The sequence below is a fragment of the Hemicordylus capensis genome, chromosome 6 (assembly GCF_027244095.1).
Source record: "Hemicordylus capensis ecotype Gifberg chromosome 6, rHemCap1.1.pri, whole genome shotgun sequence".
In the NCBI taxonomy this organism is placed as follows: Eukaryota; Metazoa; Chordata; class Lepidosauria; order Squamata; family Cordylidae; genus Hemicordylus; species Hemicordylus capensis.
Genome location: NC_069662.1, coordinates 49,876,157 through 49,902,819, shown reverse-complemented (window position 1 = coordinate 49,902,819; position 26,663 = coordinate 49,876,157). Strand labels below are relative to the sequence as shown.

At 45.6% G+C, this 26,663-nt stretch overlaps 1 protein-coding gene across 13 annotated transcripts in view; it reads left to right on the top strand.

Annotated features, from left to right (window-relative positions):
* The window catches only part of LOC128330410 (microtubule-associated protein tau-like), a 167,752-nt gene that overhangs the window by 45,165 nt on the left and 95,924 nt on the right, over positions 1-26,663 (top strand). For all 13 annotated transcript variants that reach the window (XM_053263264.1, XM_053263270.1, XM_053263263.1 and 10 more), the window contains one exon: positions 21,831-21,920. In XM_053263264.1, the coding sequence (XP_053119239.1) occupies positions 21,848-21,920 (73 nt within the window). In that variant the 5' untranslated portion in view covers positions 21,831-21,847. The remainder of the gene's footprint in view (positions 1-21,830; positions 21,921-26,663) is intronic.

Below are 26,663 nucleotides of genomic sequence, written 5' to 3'. Positions count from 1 at the left end.
AAGGCTGATTGCCATGACAGATGTCATCTTTTTGAAGCAGCAGCAGCTTTGGGAAAATGGAAAAGAGAGCCATTAAGCGTCTGGTATCTATAGAAAGAAAATTGTGTTTTTCAGCTGTAATTGGAGCCCATCCTAGAATATAGGATTGTGTACCCAGCATGCCTCAGGAACAGACAGGAGGTTATCCCAGCAAATTTCTGGTCAGGAGTAGGAGGAGCCCAAAGCTCCTTTCCTGTCTTGCTTCAAGGAACAACATGTAGAGAGAGCGCCTTTATTTGGCAAATTTAAGGCTAGTCCTTTTCTCTGTCCTCCACCCATGCACCCCCATTTCTTTTCCTTTGTGCGAGGGTGGGAAGGTAGTCATTATTTTAATCTAATTTCTGCAGATTCCAGTGCTGCTTTTTTCTTTTCTGAATTCAACTAATTGGAAGTTTATTTTGAAATAAATTTGACCAATTTGAAGTTTTTATTTTTTGTTTTTGTTTTTCTTTGCTCCCTTATGGATCCTGCCCAGGTGGCTGAAGCCCTATTGAGTTCTATGTCATAGGGAACCCCTTCGGAAGCTCCATTAAGCCTACTGCCTCACCCCCAACCTAAAAGAAAGTGGGCCCACTCAGCTTCTCCTTCCAAAAAGGGCGTAATACCTACTGCCTCCTCTGCCTCGTGACCAACATGGAGCCCGCAAAGACCCCACACAAGAAGGCTAAGAAAAAGATGAAACACACACTTCCAGTTTCAGCACAGCTTCCTTCTAAGCTGAGGAAAAAAGGAAAAACAAATGTCCCATTGCTCAGCTCAGCAAATGCCTCCTGTTACAGGTAGTCTGCCAGCAGCGGCAGCTGTGCCACATTCCTTCCCCGCGTTTACTCGACCACGAGGGTCCAAAAGCTAAAGCAGCTGAGAGAGGCACATTTTACTGCCTGCAACTGTGAGATATGGTGCCATCTTGCGGGAGGGGAAATGGGTAAACCTGCTTTCCCCTCCCCCATAGCCAAGCCAGCAACACCAAAGGTCCCTATTGAAGGGCAACACGATGGAGGCTCACCATCTGCTCCCCCAGATACATTCCCTGTAGCGCCCGTGGCACTGGTAACTGTGAGTAATGTCGACACGGGACTAACTGACTATTGTAATCCTCCCATCTCTGAGAATACTTCCACGTGACTCAAATGTTTTATTGCCAAGGAATTTTGTTTACTTCTTCCCTCTATCTCTCCTGCTCCTCCCACTCCCCTCCCTCAACAATCTAGGGTCCCCTCCAAACCCTCCCTCTATTCTAGTTCAATGAATAAAGCCATTCCTGTGGGGGAATGGGGATGCTATTCCCAGAATATCTTGCTCCTGCAAAAGGAGACCAGACCTCCTCCTCCTTTGGGGGAGATCCCGCCTAAAAAGCCGCCTCCATGAGGTAACACTTGCATCCTTCCTATCCCACACCTACCCTCTGCCCCTTGGTATCAATTCCTGTGGCACCTCCATGCACGCAACCTGCCTTGCCAAATAACTCCTCCTCTGAGTGACTCCTCTGGTGAAATATCGGATGAAGAGACATCTATTCAGGTAGTAAGCTCTAATTGCTTATTCCAGGCAGCTGAATTTGAGATACTTATGGCAAAGGCTAGGAGAACTATTAATGCAGTAGCCACCCAACACCCTGGAAACTCCAATTGCCAAACAAGGGTTAGAATGTTTTCCCATCTACTTCTCCTTCCTCGTTCTCAGTCCCTTTCCCACCACTGTTTCCAAATCCATGGTAGCCAAAGGGGCCTCACCCTTTTTTCAAAAATTTGCTATCCCTTTTCCCTAGCAAAGTATACTCGCTATCATGAGAGATTTCTACCCTCTTAGCTCCACTGGTGGTAGATGCCCCTGTCGCACAACTGGTCTCTGGGCCAATTATGAAGAAGGAAGGAGCGGAGCAATTAAAGATTCCAGAAGATAAGTGCAAGTTTCTTCTGAGAAAGACTCACGATGCCTCAGCTACGGTCATCAAGGCTGTAGCTGCAAATTCTATCTTCACCAGAGCCAAAGAGCTAGCGCAGTGCGTGTCTCCTGAAAACACCAAGCTCTGCCAAGGCATCAACAAAATGGAAAAGGCTGCAGCCTTCATGGCTGACTCAAGTCGACTGCATACAACATACACCTAGCCATGGTTTCTGCAGTGGCTGTTAGGCAATGCCTATGGCTTAAGCACTGAAAGGTAGATCTGTTCAAAATTAAACATGGCCTCTACCCCATTTAAGGGAGCTAAGTTGTTTGGGGAATCCCTAGACCCCATTCTCATTGAAACACGAGATAAAAAGGCCATGCCCACTACTAGAGTGGACTCACATAGACATTTTAGAGGAAATTCATCTTCCTTTCACTCCTCATTTGGACAACCAGGATACACCTCAGGCAGTTGCTTCTGCGACAACAGGAACTTCAACTTCAGACCAATAGGGCATCCCCAGTGGCAGACCCCCCCCAGAGGAGCCTTCAGTCAACAAAACAAGAAGTTCTTGTTTCACCCTTGCAAACAATGACCCATCACAGGTCAGGGGCAGGTCTGATTTCATAGAAGCCTGGGCAAGAATCAGTTCTGACTGCTGGATGCTCAAGAAAGTTTCCGAGGGACTCTCTCTAGAATTTTCATAGTCTCCAACAAATCACTTCATCTCCATTCCCAAGAAGCTGGACAAGCGTCAACGCATGTTTCAAGCATCCACCTCCTCCTCAATATCTGTGCAACAGAGTCAGTCCCATTGACAGACTTATGTCAGGGTGTATATTCCATTCTATTTCCATTCTATTTTTGTTACCAAAAAGGATGGAACATGGAGGGCAGTCCGGGACCTCAAGGCCCTGAATTGCCACATACTCAAATGTTCATTCAGGATGGAATCCCTCAAAACCATCAAGGAGGTGGTGAAGGGCCAAGATTTTTTGGCTTCTGTGGATCTGTCAGAAGCATACCTGCATGTGCCAATTCATTCAGACCATTGGCGGTACCTCAGGTTCTGCTTAGATAACCTATATTTCCAGTACTTGGCAATCCCCTTCGGGCTATCCTCAGCACCGAGGGTATTCACAAAGGTTATTATAGCCCTGATCACACACGTGCACCCAAGCAATACACATACTTCCGGTTCAAGCATCCAGAAGCAGAAACCATAGATGCATTGTCAGCACTCTGGCCAAGGGTTGTCACTTGCACGTTTCCTCCCACAACCCTAATAACCAAGGTCATTCAGAAGCTTCTCCAAAAGAATGCTGTCCTCATCCTCGTAGCTACCCTCTGGCCACGGAGACCATGGTTTTCTGATCTGGTCTCACTATCCGTCCATCCACCATAGTTTCTTCCCAGACGTCGGGATCTACTGGCACTAGAACCAATCCTTCATCCCGACCCAGATTGGCTCCAACTCAGTGCATGGACATTGAGTGGGCATCCTTAGCTAATCAGGGTTATGACCCTAAGGTCAGGACACCATTCTAGCTTCTAGAAGAACGTCTACCAGTAGGATTTACCAAACCATGTGGATGGCTTTCTCATGCAGGACCAGAAGAAAAAGAATCCCACCTACCACTAGGGGTGTGCACGGAACCGTGGAGCTGCGGTTCGGCACTGGGGGGGGGGTGTCCATTAAGGGGGGGGGCTTTACTCACTCCTCCCGCGCTTTCCAGTTTTTGCGCCGTAAATATCATAAAAAATGCGGGCTGCAGGATCCCTCTCCGCCCGCTTCTATCCTCTACGATGGCTCCGCTGCTCCTTCCTGTTTAAAAAATCGGGCGGCAGGATACTTCCCTGCCGCCCCCTGCTGCCGCTGAAGCCCCCTAGAGAAGCCCCCTCGAAGCTCTTTCGGCCCCTTAAATCTCGCCCGGACTGAGTCCGACCACGCTCGGGCGGGCGGCAGCGAGATGTCCTTCCACCTGCCCGCCCCCTTCCCTGCCGTCTGCAGTCTGCGAAGTGCAGGAAGCCTTCTGCGCACGTGTGCAGGAAGCCTTCTGCATGCGTGCGCAGAAGGCTTCCTGCACTTCGCAGACGGTAGACGGCAGGGAAGGGGGCGGGCAGGCGGAAGGACATCTCACTGCCGCCCGCCCGAGCGTGGTCGGACTCAGTCCGGGCGAGATTTAAGGGGCCGAAAGAGCTTCGAGACAAACATCAGTGTTGGCTTCTATCCTTGATATTATTTCTCCAGGCTCCTCCTTCATGTTCACATTAGGTGCTTCCTTAAAGGGGCAGACAATCTATCCCCTACTATTCACAGATTTCCTTCTTGGAACCTAAATAAGGTGATTAGCGCACTCACACAGGCCCCATTTGAGCCACTCCACAAGACATCTCTCAAGATCCTATCTTACAAGGTACTGTTTTTAGTGGCTATTACTTCTGCCCGCCGGTTATCAGAGCTTGGTGCTTTGACTGGACCCGACTTTCATCCCTAAGATCAATTTGACATTCCATCGATCACAACTGGAGGTCCTGCTGTTCTCCATTCCCTCTCTGGTGCATGTTAAGGGGAAAACCTGGGGCACTCTAGTTGTACGGAAGGCTCTCCAAATATACATCCGTAGGACCAAGGCAATTTGGAAACCTGATTCCATGTTCATATCCTTTCTTCCTGCTGCCTTGGGAAACAAGGTCTCCAAGTTGACGCTTTCTAAATTGATCCGAGCCACCAGTGTTTTTGGCTAATGCTTCTCTACAGGCCAGGCGATGAGATGGTTGTCGGTCACTCCTTTTGTTAAACACTACAAATCTCTTCCTTTCACGTGGAACAAGCGGCTCTAGGCCACACTGTCCTCCAACAAGTCGTATAGGTTCCACTTCCCTCCCTGGACTTTCTCTAGGTTGGTTTATGCTTGGGTATGTCTCTATATCCTAGGATGGGCTTGGATTATGGTGGAAAAAGAAACATTGGTATTACCTGTGAAGGGTTCTTTTTCGCTGTAATCGGAGTCCATCCCGTCCACCCACAGAAGTAGTATGGTTCAGATCCTCGGGTTTTTTGTGTTTGACTACTTGGTCCTACTCCTACTGGCAACTCCTACTCGGGAGTTGCCAGTAGGGGTGGAGGGTGACTCCTGGGGTACCAGTCCTTCCTTTTACTACTTTATTTGTATTGGTTTCTTCTGAGTCCTATCTAGCTCTCGCTGTTTCCCATGACAACCTTCAGCATGACAGTCTGGAACTGGAGCTTTGGGCTCCTCCTACTCCAAAATGGAAACCTGCTGGGATAACATCCTGTCTGTTCCTGAGCCATGCTGGGTACACAACCCTATATTCTAGGATGGGCTCTGATTATGGTAGAAAAGAACCCTTCACAGGTAAAACCAATGTTTCTATTGCTTGGTAAGAGGTGTTTTCAGACTTGAAGCAGGTGGTGACCTGAAATAGGTTGTCTTTAGAATCTTCTCCCCAGAGAGGCTTGACTGGCACTAAGCTTAATGCATTTTTGGTGACTGTCAGGTGAAGGCCTTTTTATTTACCCAAGCCTTGTAGATTTTATAATTTTAGGTTGGTTTTTAACTGGCCGTAACACTGGTTAGGTTTTGGATTTTATGCTTTTCCGCTGTTTTAATATGGTTTTAGCCACTCAGCTTTATTGTTACCCACTCTGAGAGCCTTCAGGCTGAAGAGCAAGATATGAAATAAGCTAAATAAAAGTAAATATAAGTTGTAGAAACATCAAATCTACAAGTTCATCTTTGTACCTTGACTGCTTTTCAAAAAGGATTTCTATTTGTTAATAGTTATAAAGAGACATGTAGAATGGGGATTTTCTTATCTGAAAGTCATGCCATACTGGTTGCTACTGTGCCCACTTTTTCCACCTATGCCCTGATATATCCTTTTGAACGTGAAAAATCAGCTGCAAAATGTGCACTTCACAGATGACTCATTCACAACACCTGTACAGTAGAATCCTGATCATGTTTAGATTCTTCTTCACCTTTAAAGATAAGGAACTTCATCTTCTTAAGTGTTCAGTTGTTCACAGTTCTGAAGCACACACTGAGAGAGACCTTCGTTCTTTTCATTCAGATTCATGAAGGCCATGTGAGCTGCTTCTTCTTCATGGTCTCTTGCATTGCATGTGTGGGATTCGTGCCTGTGCAGAGACCAGTTTTGGAACCTTCTAGAGATTAAAATATAACATTTTTGGCTGTAGCCGTGCCCCCTTACATGTATCCACACCCTGTCTCTATCCTCAATTGTTTGCCAACCACCACAGATCTCACCTTTTCAGGACTTTTTAAAAAAGTATTTGACTTACTAATTGAAGGAAAATGTTCTTTTCTGTTACTATAATTTATTCCTTTTTTATGTCTGCCTGTTTCTTCTCCATTTCATTAGCATTTTTATTTATTTTTTGCCCCCTCCCCCCTTCCATTTATGGGTAGCAGCCAGATCTGTTTCAAATGTTGTTTCCTGCTCGGCTAAGCTCTCCACCTTATTTTTCGGGGGCTTTATTTTAATTACAATATTCACATAATAACATAGAACAGCTCTGATAAGCACCTCTGATAAGCACACAAAGTGCTTACTTTGCCTGGGAGAAGGACATAAGGTTGAGGCCTGCCTTATCTGCCGGGGCTTCGCATGCCAAGTGTGTCACAATCAAGCTTCGTTCCTCCGTCGGCCCAACCCTCTTTGCCTAAGGGGATTGCCATTACAGCCTTCCACAAAATGGCCTCAGATGTACCCGCTTCACCAAGCACCTACTACCTCTGTTGCATCAGAGACAATTTTCAAGTCTCCCCACACGGGCTCTTCTAATGCCTCTGCGAGCCTCCTGCCTTCAGCAACCACTGCAGCCTAGCTTATTAAAGGTAAAGTGTGCTGTCAAGTTGATTTTGACTCCTGGCGCCCACAGAGCCCTGTGGTTTTCTTTGGTAGAATACAGGAGAGGTTTACCATTGCCTCCTCCCGTGCAGTATGAGATGGTGCCTTTCAGCATCTCCATATATTGTTGCTGCCCGATATAGGTGTTTCCCATAGTCTGGGAAACATATCAGCAGGGATTCAAACTGGCAACCTTCTGCTTGTTAGTCAAGCATTTCCCCGCTGTGCCACTTAAGGTGACTAGTCTAGCCTATTACTAAGCCTAATTAGGCTAAGTCAAACCTCAAGGCTAAAGTTGCCAAGAAAAGCACTCACTAACAGCGCTCTCTGTCTTGGAACTGGCAGAAAAGAAGAAAATGAAGCACTCTATTCCTCCGTACAAGTGAATGGAAGTTCTGTTGGTCCCTGCTCCACCCCCGGACCTTGAACTAGAGTTGATTCCAACTCCACACACCAGGAATTACTGTCTGATGAGCTCGAAAGGCCATCTGACCTAGATTTCTATCCTGACTATGACTCCCAAGAGGGTGATGGAGGAGAATATCCATCCCACCCCGCTCCCCGCTCAGACCGAGGCTCATCGCTTCCTAGGAACAGAGCACTGCCTATGTAATTACTATTCGCCTTCTCACTATGGGGATTATCCACTTCCTTGTTATGGAAACTATCCCTTCAAAATACCATCCTCCCCTTCAGTTTGTCTTCAGCGCCACACATCTTTACCAAAACCATGGCAGTGGTAGCAGCTTCTCTTCTACCCGAGGGCGTGCACATCTTTCCCTACATAGACTATTGGCTCCTCACTGTTTCCTTTGAAAACCTGTTCAAACACACATGCATCACCATAACCTGTGTACAAAGCCTAGGACTACAGGTCAGCCACAAGAAATCACAACTCCAACCCTCAAAATGAATAGACTCCCTAGGCATATACCTGGTTGCGTACTGCTGTGCAGTATACCTGCCGGACAACCAGATATCTGACACCCTACAGGCCACTCAAGAATTTTCCAAGGTGCATAAGCTTACAGGTCCAGCGCCTACTTGGCCTCATGGGCCCCCATCAGTGCAATTCTCCTGCATGCCAGGCTGCAGATGGCGTATCATCTAGGTATGGTTCACGAAAGTACCCACCCTCACCTTCAAAGACTGCCAGTCCAAAAAATTCCACCCCATGTTGTTCAGGCTCTCCAGTGGTGGACAGATATAGATCACTTAAAAACTGGCTGCTCCTTCATCGCACCGCCACCGGATGCTACACTTACTACATAAACTTCACGTAGGTTTGGGGAGCCCATTGCATGGGCCAGATGGCCCATGTGAGTATGATCAGATTGCGACAAGTTTCATCACATAAATTACATGGAGCTGCTGGTTGTCTTTCTTGCCATCAAACATTTCTGGCAGCTTCTGGACCACAAGTGCATTGTAGACTTTACGGACAATACAATTACGTTTGCGTACATAAACTGCCAAGGTGGAATGAGGTCTGGAATCCTCCTACATTTAACTTTAGATGTATGGAAATAGTGTGTGCTTCACAACATTTTCATAAAGGCACTGTGCATACCGGGAAAAGAAAATACTATAGCAGATTCCCTCAGCAGGCAGAAATACCTCTTTCTTCGACGTGGTCTCTGTGCTTTACACGAAATGGGCTTTGCGCCTGCGCAGAGACCTCTTTGGAGCTTCCAAGCTAGATTTTCAACTTTTGGCGGTAACCCCACCACCATGGTATATAGGCAGCTGCGCGGGCTTCCCTCTCCAGTCTTTCTTCGTCTGCGACAGGATAGACATTGCTGAGCACTTCTTGCTAGAATTATTGCTAATTACCAACTTTCCTCACTTTTTACCCCATATTTGTTCATTATTCCCCTTAGTTAGCGTTTTTATTTCTCCCTGGTACCCCCCCCCCCCACTCTCGAGTTTGTTCTCGGTTCACCATCCCGTTGTGGCCTTCGGGCCTAGTGTGCTACAGTTCTCTTAACTTCGTTTTTCTTCGGCTTATGGCCAAGATTATGAAATTCAAGCAGTGTAGTAGCTGCAAATCCAAGATCCCTTCAACCGACGGCCACAAACTTTGTCTCTTTTGCCTGGGCGAGGCCCACAAGGTTGGCTCCTGTCCTCATTGTGCAGCCTTTATCAAGCAGGCGCATAAGAATCGAGCGTCTCGACTTTGTTCTTGGCTTTGGGAACAAGCCTTCAAGTGTTCGGGCTCGTACAAACCGACTACTATGCAGGCCTTGACAAGCACTTTTCCTTCAGCCCGAGGCTTACAGCCCTTTTTGTCCCCACTGGGGATTTCGGTAGCCAGTCTTGAGGCTAGTCTACCAATTGATCCTAAGGCTCAGGCTTCAACTTCGGTACTGAAGAGCTCCGTGGCAGTGTTGATCTCGACGGCGGCGCTCATTGAGCCACGTTCCGCTCAAACCTCTAAAAAAAAAAAAGAGGAAGAAGGACTGTTGCACTCCTTTAGAACCTGCTAAGAAAAAGCAGAAATCGATGCATGATATGGAGCATCGATCCTGTACTCTTCAGATGGAAACTATCCTGGATGCTGACGTAGTCTATGCGTCTAACCGTCACGATCCCGTATATGAGTCCGAGCGGGACTCCGAACCCGAAGAGATTCCTCCAGAACAACCCCATTGATGAACCAGTCAGGAACTCGAGGCTGCCCTTGGTGAGCGCTACGCCCGACAAGTGGAGGACGCGGCAGACTATTTTTACGTGAACCAGGAGGTTTGTCACCACTGCCGGGCCTCGACCACTGCAGAACCACCCCTCCAACATTCTGCTTTGCCACGCCCTTCGATACCATCATCTTCGGTACCGTCCTCGATACCGAATCCTCGTCCGGGATCAGCGACCCTCCGCCTCGAACCACTTCCCTGTTCCCACCATGAGTTCCACCGAGAAACTACCCTGTGCAGGCAGCCATGGCCACGATCACTCCAGATTCCAGGCCCGTGTCCACTTGAATTCGAATCAAACCCATCCCTTCACCGGTCTCGAGTGATTCATCGGACTTGTCCTCGGATGATGAAGCCCCAGAATTGTCTCTGTCCAACAGGATATCATTGGGCTCCTCGCCCCCTATACTTTTAATGGAGCCTAAGCCCAGCTCCCCAGCGGAGGATTTCAGAATTTATATGGACTTTGTCTCTTGCATGGCAGCATCTTTGGGGGTCCAACTGTCCCAAGGGGACAAATATGACCCAGACCCCCTGTTCCAATTGATCAAGGACGACGCTTGCCCCTAGGTATCGCTCCCTCTGAACCCGTCCATCCTCAAGGTCACTAAGGCCTCTTGGACCAAGGCTTCCTCCCTTCCTCAAACATCAGAGACTTGACTCCTTCTATAAGGTGCACGCCTCGGCTGATCAGGATGACTCCTTTCTGAAGCAGCATCTTTCTACTGACTCCATCGTAGTAGAGTCTTCGATCTCTAAATTTCATGGGTACATGTCCTCTACCCCACTAGACAAGGAGGGAAAAAAGTTGTGCACATTTGGGAGGCGTTTATATTCCATATCCTCTTTATTAACAAGAATTACAAATTACCAGGCCTACTACTCCAGATATCAGTCCTTTTTGTGGGACCACGTTGCTCCCTTTCTGGATCATTTGCCTGAAGAACAGCAAGGCCGTGCAAAGGTCTTCCTGCGTGAGGCCACACAAGTCTCTAAGCAGAAACTTCATGCAATTCGCCACTCTGCAGAGGCAGCTGCTAAGGTGATGGCAACCTCTGTTGCCCTCTGTTGTCACGCCTGGCTCCGGTCCTCCAGCCTTATGCCTGACGCTAGGTCCAGGGTGGAAGACCTTCCCTTTGATTGCTCCTCCCTGTTTGAGGAGAAAACAGACGATACACTTCAGAAAGTATAGAAACTTCGTAACACTTCCCTCTCTATGGGATATCAGCAATTCTCTTCCAAATCTCATTATTATCAACCACAGAATAAGTCCTTTCATTCCGCCAGGTACCAACCATACAGAAAACGCTCCCAATTCACCAGCTCAAGGCAACAACAATGCCCTAAGGGGTTACAACCCCAGACCAAACGACAGTGACTTGTACCGATCTCGCCGTTGGGGCACCGGACTCTCCCCCTTCATCTCCACCTGGGAGAGCATCACCACGGACTCCTGGGCCCTGACCATTGTGCGAGTCAGCTATGCTATAGAGTTTGCATCCATCCCCACCATACAACCCTTTGCTTTCTACTCCAGCTACCCCTGCTCTTCTGGCAGAGGTTACCTCTCTGCTTGCAAAATCTGCAATAAAACAAGTCCACAACCCACAATCCCCAGGTTTCCACTCCCGATACTTCACAGAACCCAGCCAGACAGCTCCCTTCACCCCATCTTGGACCTCTGCGACCTGAACGCCTACGTCACCTACCAAAGGTTTCTGATGGTCACTATCCCCACCATCATTTCCCTTCTGCAAAAGAATCAGTGGTTCGTCTCTATCGACCTCAGAGACGCCTACTACCACATCACTATAAGACCTCAACACTGTCGTTTCCTCTGCTTTCAGATAGCGGACACTACCTACCAGTTCCATGCCCTACCCTTCAGGTTGGCATCCACGCTGCAGGTGTTCACCAAGTGTATGGCCGCAGTGGTAGCGTCCCTACAACAACAAAACATCCAAATTTGCCCATAACTCGACGACTGGCTCATGGTAGCAGACAATCCACAATCACTCCTGAGCGACCTATGCATAGTCATCAACCTCCTTTCCAACCTGGGACTACAGATCAATTATGAAAAATCCAAACTATGTCCGTCCAGAATTCCTAGGCATCCTGTTCGACTCAATCCAGTCCAAAATTTTCCTGCCACATCGCAGGATTCAAGCTATCCTAGACCTGTTCTCACACCTTCTGTACCACCCTTGTCAACCGGCATGAACAATCTAGCATTTGCTAGGTCATATGGCCTCTAGTACCTACGTCCTCCCTCATGCCCAGCTGCGTGCCAGAACTCTTCAACACTGGTTCCTTTCAGTCTTCTCTCCACACGAAAACTCCCTCGTGCAACCTACGGCTCCCACCTTGAGTTCTACACTCCCTCCTATGGTGGACAGATCCTACCAACCTTCATGTCGGCTCCCCCTTCCAGCCCCCATGTCACGCCCTCCGACTCACGACGGATGCATCCATGGATGGCTGGGGAGCACATGCCAACAACCACAATATCCACAGCCTCTGGTCCCCAACAGAGGCTTCCCACAATGTCAACTATCTCAAACTTCTGGCTATCTTCAAAGCACTGAAGGCCTTCCTTTCTCTGATAGTGGGATCTCATGTACTGATCTAAACGGACAATACCACTGCAAAAGCCTACTTGGACAGGGGGGCACATCCTCCAGCTCCCTCCTGTTTCTCTCCATGGACCTTTTGGCTGTGGTGCATTCAGCACGGCATCATACCTCTAGCAGTCCACATTCAAGGCCAAGACAACGTGACGGCGGACAGACTAAGCAGAACCCAGACAGCCTCACACGAATGGCAACTGCATCCCCCCCACACTTCACTCCCTCTTCCCCACTGGTTCCTCCCAGAAATAGACCTCTTCGCATCGGAAATGAATGCGCAATGCCACAATTACTACTCCTGGTCTGGGATCGGACTCAACTCCCTAGGGGACGCATTTGCCATCACATTGACGGGCCTCCTAACCTATGCCTTCCCACCGATTCCTCTGCTTCCTCGAGTTCTTCAGAAAATTTCTCAGGTCCATCCACACTGCATCCTGATTGGCCCAGGAGACCCCGGTTCCTCCGCCTCTTTCACCTGTCCAACCACAGTTACCACTACTTACCATACACGCCTCACCTGCTCTCTCAGCAAGGCGGTCGTCTCCTGCATCCAGATCTCCAGCGCCTGAACCTCATGGCTTGGCACATAACTCTGACCTGCCCATAGATCTGCAATGGGTGGTCAATGGAGCACGTAAACCAGCTACCATCGCCTCCTACACACATAAATGGACACGTTTTCTGAAGTTTCTAAGGGACTGGAAACTTCCTTACAGTCTGTCTTAGTGGAACGTGTTTACTCCTATCTAATATCCCTCAAAGAATCAGGGCTTAAGATACCTTCCCTACGGGTACACCTCACGGCCATAGTGGCTAACTCCCCACCTTCTACACCGTCATGGTTCCAGCACCCTACGGTCAAACGTTTCCTTAAGGGACTTAACCATCTTTACCCAGACCCACCAGTTATGGCTCCAGCATGGGACCTCACTTTGGTGCTTTCCACCCTCATTTACCCTCTCTTTGAGCCCATGGCTACGATTTCTTTGGACCTTCTGTCCTGTAAAGTTACATTTCTCATGGCTATCACTTCTGCCAGGCGGGTCAGTGAACTCAGGGCACTTAGAGTGGACCCCCCCTTACCTTGTTTTTCATAAGGAGAAAGTTGTCCTCAGACCTGATATTGCCTTCCTGCCTAAGGTGGTCATGTTGTTCCATCGCTCTCAACCCATCTCCTTACCTGCATTCTTCTCTGAACCATCTACGCATGCTGAATGACGCCTCCACACTCTCAATGTTCGCAGGGCACTTGCCTTTTATGTGGACCGGACTTCTGCTCTCCGCACTTCCAACTCCCTCTTCGTTCTTCACTTGGGACCCAATAAGGGCAAGCAGGCTTCGGCCTAGACTATCTCTAGAAGGGTAGTCTGCACCATTTCTCTGGCATATCAGATTTCCAAGAAGCCTCTTCCACCCTCTATCAAGGCACACTCAACGAGGGCAGTTGCGGCTTCCAATGCCTTCGACAGGTCCATCCCTCTGGACTTTAGCTGCCAGGCGGCTATGTGGGCTTCAAAGCACTCATTATTTCAGCACTACATCCTAGATGTCCAAGCCAGAAAAGACACGGCGTTTGGCAGGGCGGTGTTACAATCTATCTTCGCCTGATCCCGTCTCCAGGTGAGCACGGCATGGGAGCAGCTTGCTATACGCCCATTTCATGTAAAGCACAGAGACCATGTCGAAGAATGACAGGTTGCTTACCTGTAACTTGGGTTCTTCTAGTGGTCATCTGTGCTCTTACATGCCCACCCATCCTCCCCTCTTCTCATGTCTTTTCTGCTAGTCTCTTTCAGAACTGCGAACTCAGAAGACTGGGGAGGGAAGCCCGTGCAGCCGCCTATATACTGTGGGGGCGGGGTTACTGCCAAAAGCTGAAAATCTAGCTTGGAAGCTCTGACGAAGTCTCTGTGCAGGCGCAAGGCCCATTTTGTGTAAGAGCACAGATGACCACTAGAAGAACCCAATTTACAGCTAAGCAACCTGTCGGTCACGAGTGTCAGTTACACCCAGAGATTGTTCATGGCCTCTTCGACTGCTGGAACAGTCCGAGTGCTCCACTCGTTGGATATACACAACCATCAGTGCCACCATTTCTTCAGGTGTGGCAAAGTGGGTCATGGTTCTGAGGGGGACACTCTCCTGTCAGGCTGGTTAAAAAAAACCCACCCATCTATGCTTCCCCCATCTTCCTCTTAATTCCTTTAGTCCTTCAAAACCTACAGAGTCCTACAAAAAACTACAGCATTCAGCTTGCACCATGGTGGTCGTGGTAGCCTTGGTTTGTGACTCTCACTTCACTGGCAGGAGGGATGTGTCTCTGCCTCTCATGCCACCCAGGTCTACTTCTCTCACCAGGTTCAGAAGAAGCTCACCCGAGCCTTTCTGCCCTCTCTCTGACAGCGTGGTGTCTGACATCACAGCTCCCAAGCTAATCATACACACTGCTCTTCACAACGTGTTAAATGATCCACATGCCAGACTTACAGGACAAAGTGGAAACATTTTACAGAATATGCTAAGGGCATCACCTACACCCAGTACACTCTTAGTTGGAGGATGCCCTCACTTACCTCCTGCACTTGAAAGAAGCAGGCTTATCCTCTGCTTCCTTGAAGGTACAGCTCACAGCCATCTCAGCCCACATGTTCTCAGCTCCTCCAAGTTGCCTACAGTTGATTTTTTTTTTCAAAGGTTTAGACAGTGTTGTTTCCCCCTACTCCCAAGTTCATGGAACTTACCCCTAGTACTCAACATGCTGACCTGTAAGCCATTTGAACCCATGGCCACCACAGACTTGCGTTTACTTATCTTCAAAATGACCTTCCTAGTAGCAGTTGTCTCGGCCTGCTATATTGGCGAGCTCAGGGCTTCCCAAGAAGTCCCACCATTCCTTGTTTTTCACAGGGAGAAAGTCTCTTTGACACCAAAAGTAATATTGCTACCCAAGGTAGTCTCTCAGTTTCATCTCTATCAAGAGGTCTCCCTTCCAGTCATTTTTCCTAATCCCACATCACTGGAAGAGCAAAAATGGCATACTCCAGATCAGTGTTTTCCAACCAGGGTTCCTCCCAGATGTTGCTGAACTACAACTCCCATCATTCACAGTTACAGTTTATTGTTGCTTGGGATGGGAGTTGTAGTTCAGCAACATCTGGAGGAACCCTGGTTGAGAATCCCTGCTCTAGATGTTTATAAAGCTTTAGCCTACATTCATAGAACGAGGGGATTCCGAAGGTCTGACTCACTCTTCATCTTCTATAGAGTGCCAAACAAAGGCCTCTCAAAGGCTCTTCTTTTGGATATGATCTACAATCAAGCTTTGTTATGAACTAACAGATAAGCCCTTACCTGCTTCTCTCCATATGCACTCAGCTAGTTCCGTGCAATCTCCACTGCCTTCCTTGCAGGCATTCCACTGGACACCATCTGCTGTGTAGCCACCTGTTCTCAGACCTTCCACCATTATCCAGCATTATGTCTTGCATATGAGAGCAATAAATGATGCTCCTTTTGGTTTCACTGTCCTCCGTATGGCTCTTGGAACTTCCTAGGCTGTTCCTCCACCAGGTAAGACACTCTCACTATTTCTCACATATGATGCAAAGAGACCACGAAGAAGAACAGGTTGTGTCTTTGTAACAACAATGTTTCTTTGAGTAGTCTTCTGTGCATTCACGTGACACCCCCCCCCCCCCGCTACAGCCTGTCTCTCTTCAGGTACTGCGGCAGTGGCTACAACTGAGGAGATAGACAGGGTGGCCAGGATATGGATACATGTAAGGAGGTGGGGCTACTACAATAATATCGTTTAATCTTTAGAAGGTTCCGAAGCCGGTCTCTGTGCACGTGCGAATCCCACTTGCGTGAATGCATGGAAGACCACTCAAAGGAACACTGTTACAGGTAAACAACCTGTTCTATCCATCATCAAGGCCCCAGTGCCTTAGTGAAACTTTCCATACTATCAAAGCTGATGTGGAAGTGCCAGTTTTTCCAGCTTGGAGGAACAATGTACTGTTGCCATCAAGATTCTACCCCCCACCCCCCGAGAAGATGGTCTTGAGACTGGGCCATCCTTTTACCCCAAGATTGTTTGAGATTATCATGTTTGTGAAGATATTCTTGTTTTGTTTAGATTTGGAAACAGTATTAGAGGCACTTTCCCTATACTTCCTGGAATGTCCTTGGGCACTCTGGTTCACATCAACTACTTCAGAAGTCAGAACTGTTTAAGTGCTGTGGACCCCTCAGAACTACGATTGCTATGAACTTCAGGACCATTGTTTGAATTCTGTGGTCTCCCTAGGTCTCTCCAAATTAATTATACAGCCAGTTGAATGTGCTAGTTAGCATCCAGTTTGGCTAGCACCTCCAGGATATAGAACCTTGGGAAGTTACTTCTTTGCATGTTTCTACATATGGAAACTTACCACTGCAAATGATGCTCTAGCCCTTCAGAATTATTAGGCTTATATGGCTAGAGACCTCATTTGTGTTGTCCTCTAGCCATATCAACCTAATTCTGAAGGATTAAAATACCATTTTCTGAGGCAAGTTCCCATACAAAGAAGTGTGTAAAGAAGCAATGTCTTTCTGAGGTACTATGCCCTGGATGTGCTAGCCAGATTGTAGGCTTCTGGGGAACAAGCTGTTCACCAAAATTTATTCATAGGAGTACTATGCTTTTACATCCATTTCCAAGAAATAAAGGGTTTTTTTTCTCCTTCTCGGTTAGAAAGGAGGGAAATGGTGCTTGCCTTGCGACCTGGCACATGCACAGTAGAAACTGCCTATCAGGGACAGATATGTCTTGGCTCCTTTCAAAGCTTGGGGATTTTACTGCATTAGGCCTGCATGTTTATGTTCCTAATTTGTGACTTGGGAGTACAAGTTTTGAGGAGAATACTCATGCAGCCAACAGCTATTAGCTGTTTTACTCTCAGAGAGCATATTTTGGTTGGAAATGAATAAACTGAAAGGAGGGGAAAAGATGGGAGGGTCTATATCACTTCCAGATTGAAAAGAGCTATTTATTGGTAACTGTGTAAATTATTGTATTTGAAGTGCTGTTTCTAATACCTCTACCTACCTCCCCCCACCCCACTGCCAGCACATACAAACAAGAGAATTTTTGACAAACCAACTTAGACTATCTTTTTTCCCCCATGGCTTCATATAAGTTGTGTATTTACTGGCATCACTGCAGTTAATGAAAGCTGAAAGCTCAGTGTATACAGATCGATCAGTTCCTTAGTATTATAATTAAACATTGTATTGTCCTTTCTATTGTCAAACTAAATAGCTGAAAAATCAAGTGGTTAATATGGGAAATGACTTCCTGATTCTGGCATTATATGATATGGTCATGGATCATATAAGTAAATCAATTTGAGAGTTAAATGTTAACTGCCCTTTGCTGGGGGGGAAATTGTGTAATTTAATTTGAATTTGCTGGTGGCAAATTGCAGAGTACTGTAATCCAATGTTGTGTTTAGGAACCAATGCATTGATTCCTAAAAAATAATCTTTATCAAACCTAACTACTGTGGGTGTGTGATCAAACCATTTATTGCAGCTATATTTGTACATTACTGTGTGACATTTATATAGCACCAGTAGTGTGCTGAGCTCTGCCTAGAGTATAGAAATGCCGGTCTTACCCCACAGATAGCAAGTTAATACGGCACTTGTGAAATTAAAAAGAAAGAAGGTCTAGCAACAATTCGACCTCATCTCTCAGCCTCTAACCTCTTTCCTTGTCTTGGATGTTTCTCCTCAATGGACAGGAGTACAAGATACCAGGCCAGTATTATCTATCTACAACAAGCAAAGCGGTGATAAATAACTTCCTCTTCCAAGGTGCTCATGTCTTTATAAAGTCCCACTGCTAGGAGGGAAGTTCTAGGTGTGTACAGAAGCTAGTTCATATGTGGATTTTTTTACAACCATGCTGAGACACTCTGACTCCATTAGGAGCATAAAAATAGAATTGTTAGCCAGTCCTCTTGTGGACAAGTTATCTGTCACTTCAGGGCCACACAAGATTGCAACTTGAGGGCTTCCCTGCTAATTCATAGTATAGTCTTGCTAGTTTTTGTGCCCTTCTAAATTAATATTATACTATAGGCAGAAATCACTAGATACTGAGTTCTTCTTTCAAGACAACACATGCAGATCTCTTTTATTTCCAGCTGCTATAGTTGTAAAGCTTCTCAGAAGCCTCAGCTTGTATTCCTTGCAAGAGTATGTTTACTAAACAGCATAGTTAATTGCAACCTACAATGGGCTGGCAGTTCTGCTTATAACGTGTTTAAATGAGAAAATTAACTTGAAGGGAATTAATTTTAATTCCAGAATGAAATTTAAAACTCAATTCTCAACTTTTAAATTAAAGAGCTTTTTATTTAGCTTTGCTGTGAACTATATGGTTGTGTTTGTGCTTGCCCTATAAATAGTGTCAAATGACAACCCCCTCAAGAACTGGAACAGCAGAGCCCAAATGATCATGTGATATATCATTTCAGTGGTTTATTTTAAGTGGGCAGTTCTCTTCCACCCTCTCAACCACAGCATCTTATTAAATTAAGTGCACACTTGAAATATTTCCCCCTTCCGTTGCAGATAAACATTAACTTTTTATAACATTTAATGGAGTGAGTCCAGAAAGCATATTTTCTACCTTCCAGTTGTTTTTGAATCTGATTTAGGATATATTTTTATTGTATGGGCAACACAGGAAAAATGTGAATATTGGAGGTACAAATAATACAGGGGATGGCATCTGGAATATCAAAAAATCTGTAGTTCAAAAATAACTGCAGCTCATCAGATTCCATTGAAGTCTGGGTGCTATGCTTCTTGAGTCAACAGGTAGAATATTGAATGCTAGGAAACTTCCTCAAATGAAAACCACTTCCTACATAAAAACTAGCACATCACAGGTCAGGGGAGGCAGAACCCTGTAGATTCCACAGTGCTCTCATGTCATGTGATGACACTTGGTACCAAAAAATGGACAGGACATGTGGCATTGTACTAGTGAATGAAAACAGCTATGGCTAAAGGACAATTTTAAGGATTTATTTTAGGAGGGAAGAATTAATACCACATTCTCACCTGAAGATTTGAGTGGCTTTCTGATTAAAACCATCTAAAAATATAAAAATATGGCCGCCAAAATTAAAAGCAGTAGCCATGCAATCTTAAAGCAAAATAGGTGCAGCTCAAGATTAAACTAGATTTAAAAGATGATGCTAAAGATAAGGCCAGGCCAAATAAGTCTGCCTGGCACTGAAAAGACAGTAGGATTGGTACCAGGTGCTGAGGAGATCATTCCACATCCAGGTACCACAATAGAAAAGGCCCTCTTTCTGGTTATCTGCCTCATTTCAGAAAGTAAGGACTTGTGAGAAGGGCTTCCAAGAGTGATTTTAGAATTCAGATGCTGTAGGTTAATTGAGGCATTGGTACCTGAAGGATTGCCTAACTCATTTAGGGTTTTAAGCATAAGAGCCAGCACCTTGAATTGTGCACAGAAATGCACTGGCAGCCAGTTCTGCTGTTTCAGATGTATTTATCACAGTCTCTGACCAGCAAATTAGAAATACAAAATACACTATACAGTTCCACAACCCAAAAACCTTTGGTTTAAGATGAGTGTTAAGATGCTTTACATTTTCACTTGTGCTCTAAAAATAATGGAAATTGCAAGTTAAGGTACCCATCTTAATTTCCATGCCATATAAGCTGTAAAGACTTTGTACGGTCTGGTATGTGATGATGGCTTTAGAAATGAGGCTACATGCACCCACTCTTTGCCTTGATCGGAGATGCATCGGGAAGAAATTAATCAGGGGCATCTCTAGGAAGTGATTAGGGAAGCTACACCAGGTGGGATGTTACCAGAGCACAGATAATCATGGCCAGGCTGTCTCTGTCTAGGAGGGGTTGCAGCTTGTGCACCAGCTATAGCTACAGAATTAGTGTAGGCATCTTCATTTTTTTAAAGCAGAAGAATCTATTGCTGATGACACTTAAGACACAAATGATTGGTTGTTGTCTGTAATATGAAATTTCAAATTACTTTCATCCCTATTGCGATAGTCGTAACAGCAAAATACTTATCTGGCTTTGATTTGCTCAACATTTAGTATTCATTTCAAAATAGTATGTTCTGTGAATGCTAAAATCAAACAATCCTTTATGCTGTAGATGGCCAACTGACTTTATCTACCCTTCCCTTCTCTCTGCCAGATTGGGAGAATGTGGTGCTTCTCCTTACCTGGCAGGCACCTCTCTGATTGAGAGGCAGGAGAACTCTGCAACATCATCAGAGACCTGTGGAGTGACCTCTGATTTTCTGATGAATGTGCTAGATTATTCATCTTAGGAGATGAGCTTTTCCTAGTCAAACTAGTTGAAGGTGGTATGCCATGACACTATGGCTAGAGAAGCCCCTGCTCCTGAGCAACTTGGCTAGAGGGAGTCTGGCCCCACTCCCCGCAGGTTGAAGAATCTGGCTGATGCTGCTCTGAGAGAAATTTCCAGCCCTGATGATCTAATGCATGGCCATGTGATCAGTGGGTAGTGTGTTGGGTGTGGGCCTCAAACCTTCGCTTTGTCTCTATAGGCGGCCTTGGGCAAGTTACCATTGCTCAGCCTCAATTCTTATAATCTGTTTTATATGTCCCTGGAAATGTTAATGGACTGCCTTGAAGATGACTATGATACTAGAGACCTTGGGTTAGGGGGGTATAAAAATGCGCTAAATAAATATTAGCTTAAATTTAAACCAAGGGTTTTGTGGGAGGAACACTTCCGTACACAGAGGAAAAGGGTGATTTTCAGTGATCCTGCCTTTCTTCTGCAGCTCTCTTTAACTCCTGGAAATATGTCCCTGAGGATTACAGTGTTGGAAGGGAGGGGTTTGACTAACCCCAATTATAGCTGAGCCCATTAAAGGGTAGCTTGAGATAGATGTTTAAGATCTAAAGCAAGTACGCTCTATTGGAGAGAAAGCCTATATGCTGGAGCTTTCTGTCTTCATCGTATAGAGGACAGAAAGAGAAAGAAGCCACTTGACAATGGAGTCTGCAGCAGAGCAGAGAGCAAGAAGCAGTCTGGGAGCAAGAAGGGTATAGTGAAAGGTGCTGAGAATATCAGTCTACCAATCAGAAGCCAGAGCAGAGAGACAATGGTGGGGGTGACAAGGAGTAAGATCCTTGCTTTTACTATCTCATTCCTAACGCCTCTAGTATTCACTAGAATAGAAGGTGCAAACAGATGATGCAACTGAAGCTGCATCTCTATGCAGGACCTTTAGGGACATATTGGCAGGAGGTGACTGGCAAAAATAATCCCTCCCCTCTGGGTGCATGAAGGAGTGTTCCCCATGCACAACTCTTCATTTGGATACAGACCAGTAATTGTAAAGCATGTTTGAAAGCGGACAGGAAGCTCGGTAAGATCTACTGATATATTTTCTGGGGAAGCCTACAGCAAGGAAGGGTGATAGTCAATTCTGTATGTGTGATACCTGATTGCTTGGCCTGGATTAGTTAATGAAATTTTTGAAAGAAGATATATTTCAAAACAGTAAGCAGCTACATGGGGAAGTGTATTTTATGTGATTGTTGTCCTGACATTTTTTGATAGTCGTCTTTTCATTTGTAGATAACCTTTGTGACAGCATGACTGACCAGCATCAGGACTTCAATATGACAGATGACCATTTGGTGAGCCAAGCTAGGCGGAATCCGACAGGTGAGCCTTACCAGGTGGGAGACGGGAAGGAGCTTCCTCCACAGGACGGAGTCCCTGTACTTCAGGAGAATGGTGGTGTGCATGCACAGAACACAGAGAGGCTATCCATGCTGATAGATTCTGGAAGTGTAAATGGGTTGAGGAAAGGTTAGTTGTGAATCCTGCTCAAAGGTACCATTGTGCATGTTTATACCACTTGCTCCCAGCATTTTGCATTCAGCAGATAGATAACCGTTTCCTTTTCTGGAGCCTTGTTGGTTAAGAGCAATTAAATATTGCTTTCAGTTAGTTGTGGCTATGACAAGAAAAGTAACAGTAAATATGGTAACAAAGTGTAACCGTGGTATTCTAAGGTAAAAAAACAAACATGATTGCATTATGTTAGGGACCACCTGGTCTATTATGGCAAGAGCCTCTGGAGACACAGCCTGTTTCATTGCATAGGCTGAGAAGTTGTATCTTATCTAAGATGTGCATAGCCTGAGGACAAACCAAATTTATTCAGTTTGAACAAAAATAACAGGATTGCCAAATACACCCCAATTACCGGTTTGTTAAACATGTCATGAATATAATGTGCATCCAAATGAGTGACAGTTTACATTTTCTGCCATGGGAATTGCCTATCATTTCAGCTCTTTAGAAGTTCATTTAGAATTTCTAATGACTTCCAGTTGTATAACCAGTTACAGAAGGAAAATTAGTTGCCCTTAAGATGTCCCAGCAGTTTTTGTTTGCTTAAACATAGTGTAGCTTCTTATTGAACTTCCTTTTCTGCTGAGACTAATACTTTTTGAGGCTGCACATCAGTGACATTTTAACATGTCTGCCTTGTGGCCAGATGTTTAATGATGATTAAAATAGGGAAGTGGGGACAAGACCCGATTTGTTGTAATGTGATGCTGCTGTTCCCATCATCTTGTACTGATGGGATCTAGCACATTATTGCTTATCAGAATAAAAATGGGAACATCTGATTTGCCATCTTTGCTGTCACTTTTCAGAGCTTCTGCAAAGCTGCTGCATCATCCCTCACACTGAGAGGTAAATTTTAAATAGGTGCTTGTATCTGAAGAGTGTGTGAAATATGCAGAGAATTGTGGAAGCTAATTGCAAAAAAGTCAAGGCTATTCAGAAATTAACAGCTTTTGTCTCTAAGCAGTGCTCTTGTTGCTTGAGTATTCTTTTTAGCTAAACCATTTGGTCTGGACTGCAAATAATGTATGTGACAAATTATCTCTGTGTCATGAATCATGAAACCTGTTTCTCTTACATAGATATCAATTACTGTGAGAGGAGAAATATTCTACAATTGCAAAATAACCTGTGGAGCTAAGCTTTTAAATGCTGCTTTTTAACCAGTGCTCTTAGCATTTTTGTGAATGTTTGAAGAACGGTTCTTCTACTTTCTCCCCATATGTATGTGGTTGCGAACTCCTGAGTGTTCACCTGTGTGTTTCATTGTTTCCTTCAGTGTTGTCTGTAAACTAACATATTATGGCTGTTAGGAGCTTCAAAGAACTTTGAGCTCATCATTTTTATGTATTTATTTTATTTATTTAATAGATTTTTATACCGCCCCAAACCAAAGTCTCGGGTGAAAGTGATTGGGTCATCCTCACATAACACACTTATGTAGGTTTGGAAGAAAACTCCTCTGAGACTTATGTGATTAATTTCCAGGTTATTCCCACACAGGACTGATATGATAGAATACAATCATGATTCAGTCCAAAACAAGAGCAAATTCGTGTTAAAAAGTGCTAGAGATGTATTATAAGAATTGTAGCCTGGCATTCTGTCCAGTGGCCAGCCAGATGCCCCAAGGAAGTTCAAAAGTAGAATTATAAGGTGGTAGTTGCAGGTATACCTTCTCTGGAAATACGCATTTAGCTTATTATGATTGCCATGAAAAAAGCTATCCTCCATAAATGTTACTATCCAATAGATGTTTAGCACGTTAGATGTTACATTAACATAGCTGCCACCACAGCATCCTAACTAATTTCATAGGCCAATTTTTTACATAAAAATGAGGGATTTAAAATTTTTTGCTTGTAAGGTTAAGAAACTTTTTATTGAGCAGTGTTCCAAGATGGGAAAGATAGAAGCACTTCCTTGTACTGGTGCTTGTGATTCTGGAAAAACACAGTGCAGGCCGAATGTTGAAGGATTTCTGCTCTCTTTAAAAGCTGACAAACCTAATCCTTGCTTCCTCCTTACAAGTTTTTTTTTCTTAGAATATTTTCTTCACCTATCATGAAGTCTTGTGAGGGCCCAAGTGGCCCTTCTCCCTTTTATCTGTGAGTCAGGTGAGGAGTTAACATAGCCAAGAAAAGTGTGTGTTTGCTTATAGTTAAGGGAGACCTGGGTAGTTATATTCTTGTGAAATTTGCTAAAATCAGATTAGACAATGCCTGCCTTAATTAGTTTGATCTGTTTATGGAATTGTGTGTTTGCTTTAATGGTAATGCACTTCATGTTTTCGGCAGCATAGGAACTTTTTGTAGTATTGCCTATGGAACATGTGAAGGTGCATTACACTAAGTCAGTCCATTGGTGCATAATCCCAGCATTGTCTTCTCTGAACTGACTGGCAGTAATAATGAACTGACTGGCAGTGAGACTCCAGGGTCTCACAGGAACTTCTGCATACAAAGCATGCATTTTGCCACTGAACTATGGGGTCCTTCCATGCACCCAGAGTCCACACATAGACATGAGATTGGAATGGGTCTGCTACGATTTCTCTGTTCTTTGTTGTGGTCCCTGTACTTCACACATATGGGCTCAGTGCATGCATGGAGGCCCGTTTGGAAACTTTCCAAGCTCTTTTTGCTTTCAAGTTTTGGCAAGAAAGGGCCCCTCCCCCACAGGGCTATATATTCTTGCTCATATATTCTTGGTTGTCCACTGCATTCTTTAACTTGTCAACCGTTTGGAGAACGTCCGGCTCTTTGAGACTATTCACTCTCTTGCTCTCAAATCTTTCTTACCATATTTTGATCCCTCTTTTATTCTGTCTACAACTCTCTAATTTGATTTCTCTTTCCCATTTCTCTTTCTCTCGTGTCCTGCTTGGCTGCATGATCAACAAAGTCACTTTTAAGAAATGTGGAGCTTGCCTCACTAAAATTTTGTCTTTGAATGGTTGCCAGCTCTGCCTCCCATGCTTGAAGAAAACCCATGTTCCAGATTCTTGCTCTGATTGTCAAAAGCTTACCCACCAGGCATGCTGCAATAGAGCAACCAGATTGAGAACCCTTTGGTGGGAAAAGGCACTTCTCCTATCTAAGCAAATGGCATCTCCTCCTCTATCCCCTTCCCTGAAGATGCCTCAACCACTGGTGCTTGGCTGGGAAACTTACCATGTCCCACCATACCACCTGCAGCCACCATAGGGTTAACAGCCTCCTTGCATGCAGTTTGTTTATGCTCCTTCAAGCCTGACAAGGTCTTCGGAACCCACTGTACTACTGCATGCGGTGCTGATAGGGTCTTCAGTACCCACAGCACTACTGATCTTGCGATCGCACATGGAACTGTCAGCACTGGCAAAAGAACTCTTCAGCTGGATGCAGACCCTCCTAAAAAGAAAAAGAAATTGGCTACTTGGATCTGGACTACAGGAATCTCAGCAGAATGGCCCTTGGAGCAAGCCTCAATGTGCAGCCTTCCGAGGATCCTAAAAATACCCTTGGTGTAGATGAGCTGAGTCCTCATACAGACCTCTCCAGTGCAGAGAGAACCCATGCTGATATCGACCCCAAGGTCTTGATCACCCCTGCAGGTACCAGCACACTCCAACAGTCCCTCTGCACACGGAGGTGACTATGAAGGGTCAGAACTTGGGGACCAGCCAGAATACTCCCCAGGAGAGCCTTGCAACATGCATACTCACTGGGTTCCTACAATTGATACTGAACAGAATCTACACTCCCCTTCTTACTCTAAAGGTGACTACTACTACTACTACTACTATTATTTTAGATTTATATTCCACTCTTTCTCCAAGGAGCCCAGAATGGTGTACATAGTTAATCCTTATACATGAGTCTTCACAACGACCCTGTGAAGTAGGGTTAGGCTGAGAGAGAAGTGACTGGCCCAGAGTCACCCAGCAAGTATCCTGGCTGAATAGGGATTTGAACTCAGGTCTCCCCAGTCCTAGTCCGGCACCCTAACCACTACACCATGCTGGTGTGACTGTTATGGTATTGCTCACAGATCGATACTACAGACACTGACATGACAGCCACAGGGAACACTACTCAAACCACTACAAGCTATGCCTTATGTCTCCGGATTGAGGAGCAGGTCGCAATCCAGGACACCTCAGCACCGTTCACCGGATTACAGGAAATGGTGCTTTTCATCAAAGCGTGCTCCCTCCCCTCGATCCCGTGACGGCTGAGACCACCCAAGGGAGAACACACACACAAACATAGGGTCAGATACTACCAGACCCAAGACCTCTGTGACGGTACTGACCACACAACCTGTGACGGCACACAACCTATCACATACCATTCATCTGTTTGAGCAGACACACATACTCCCACCTCAGGGGCCGCCACTGGTGACAGCATTAGAACTACTTTCAGCTTCCTCTCAACCAGACATGGATACAGGCACTATCTGTATCTGGGTCTACCCTGTCAGAATACATTAAGGACCCCATACCATCATCACCATGTCGAAGACCTGAAGTTTTTCTCAGAGCAAATACATAAAATGGCAACA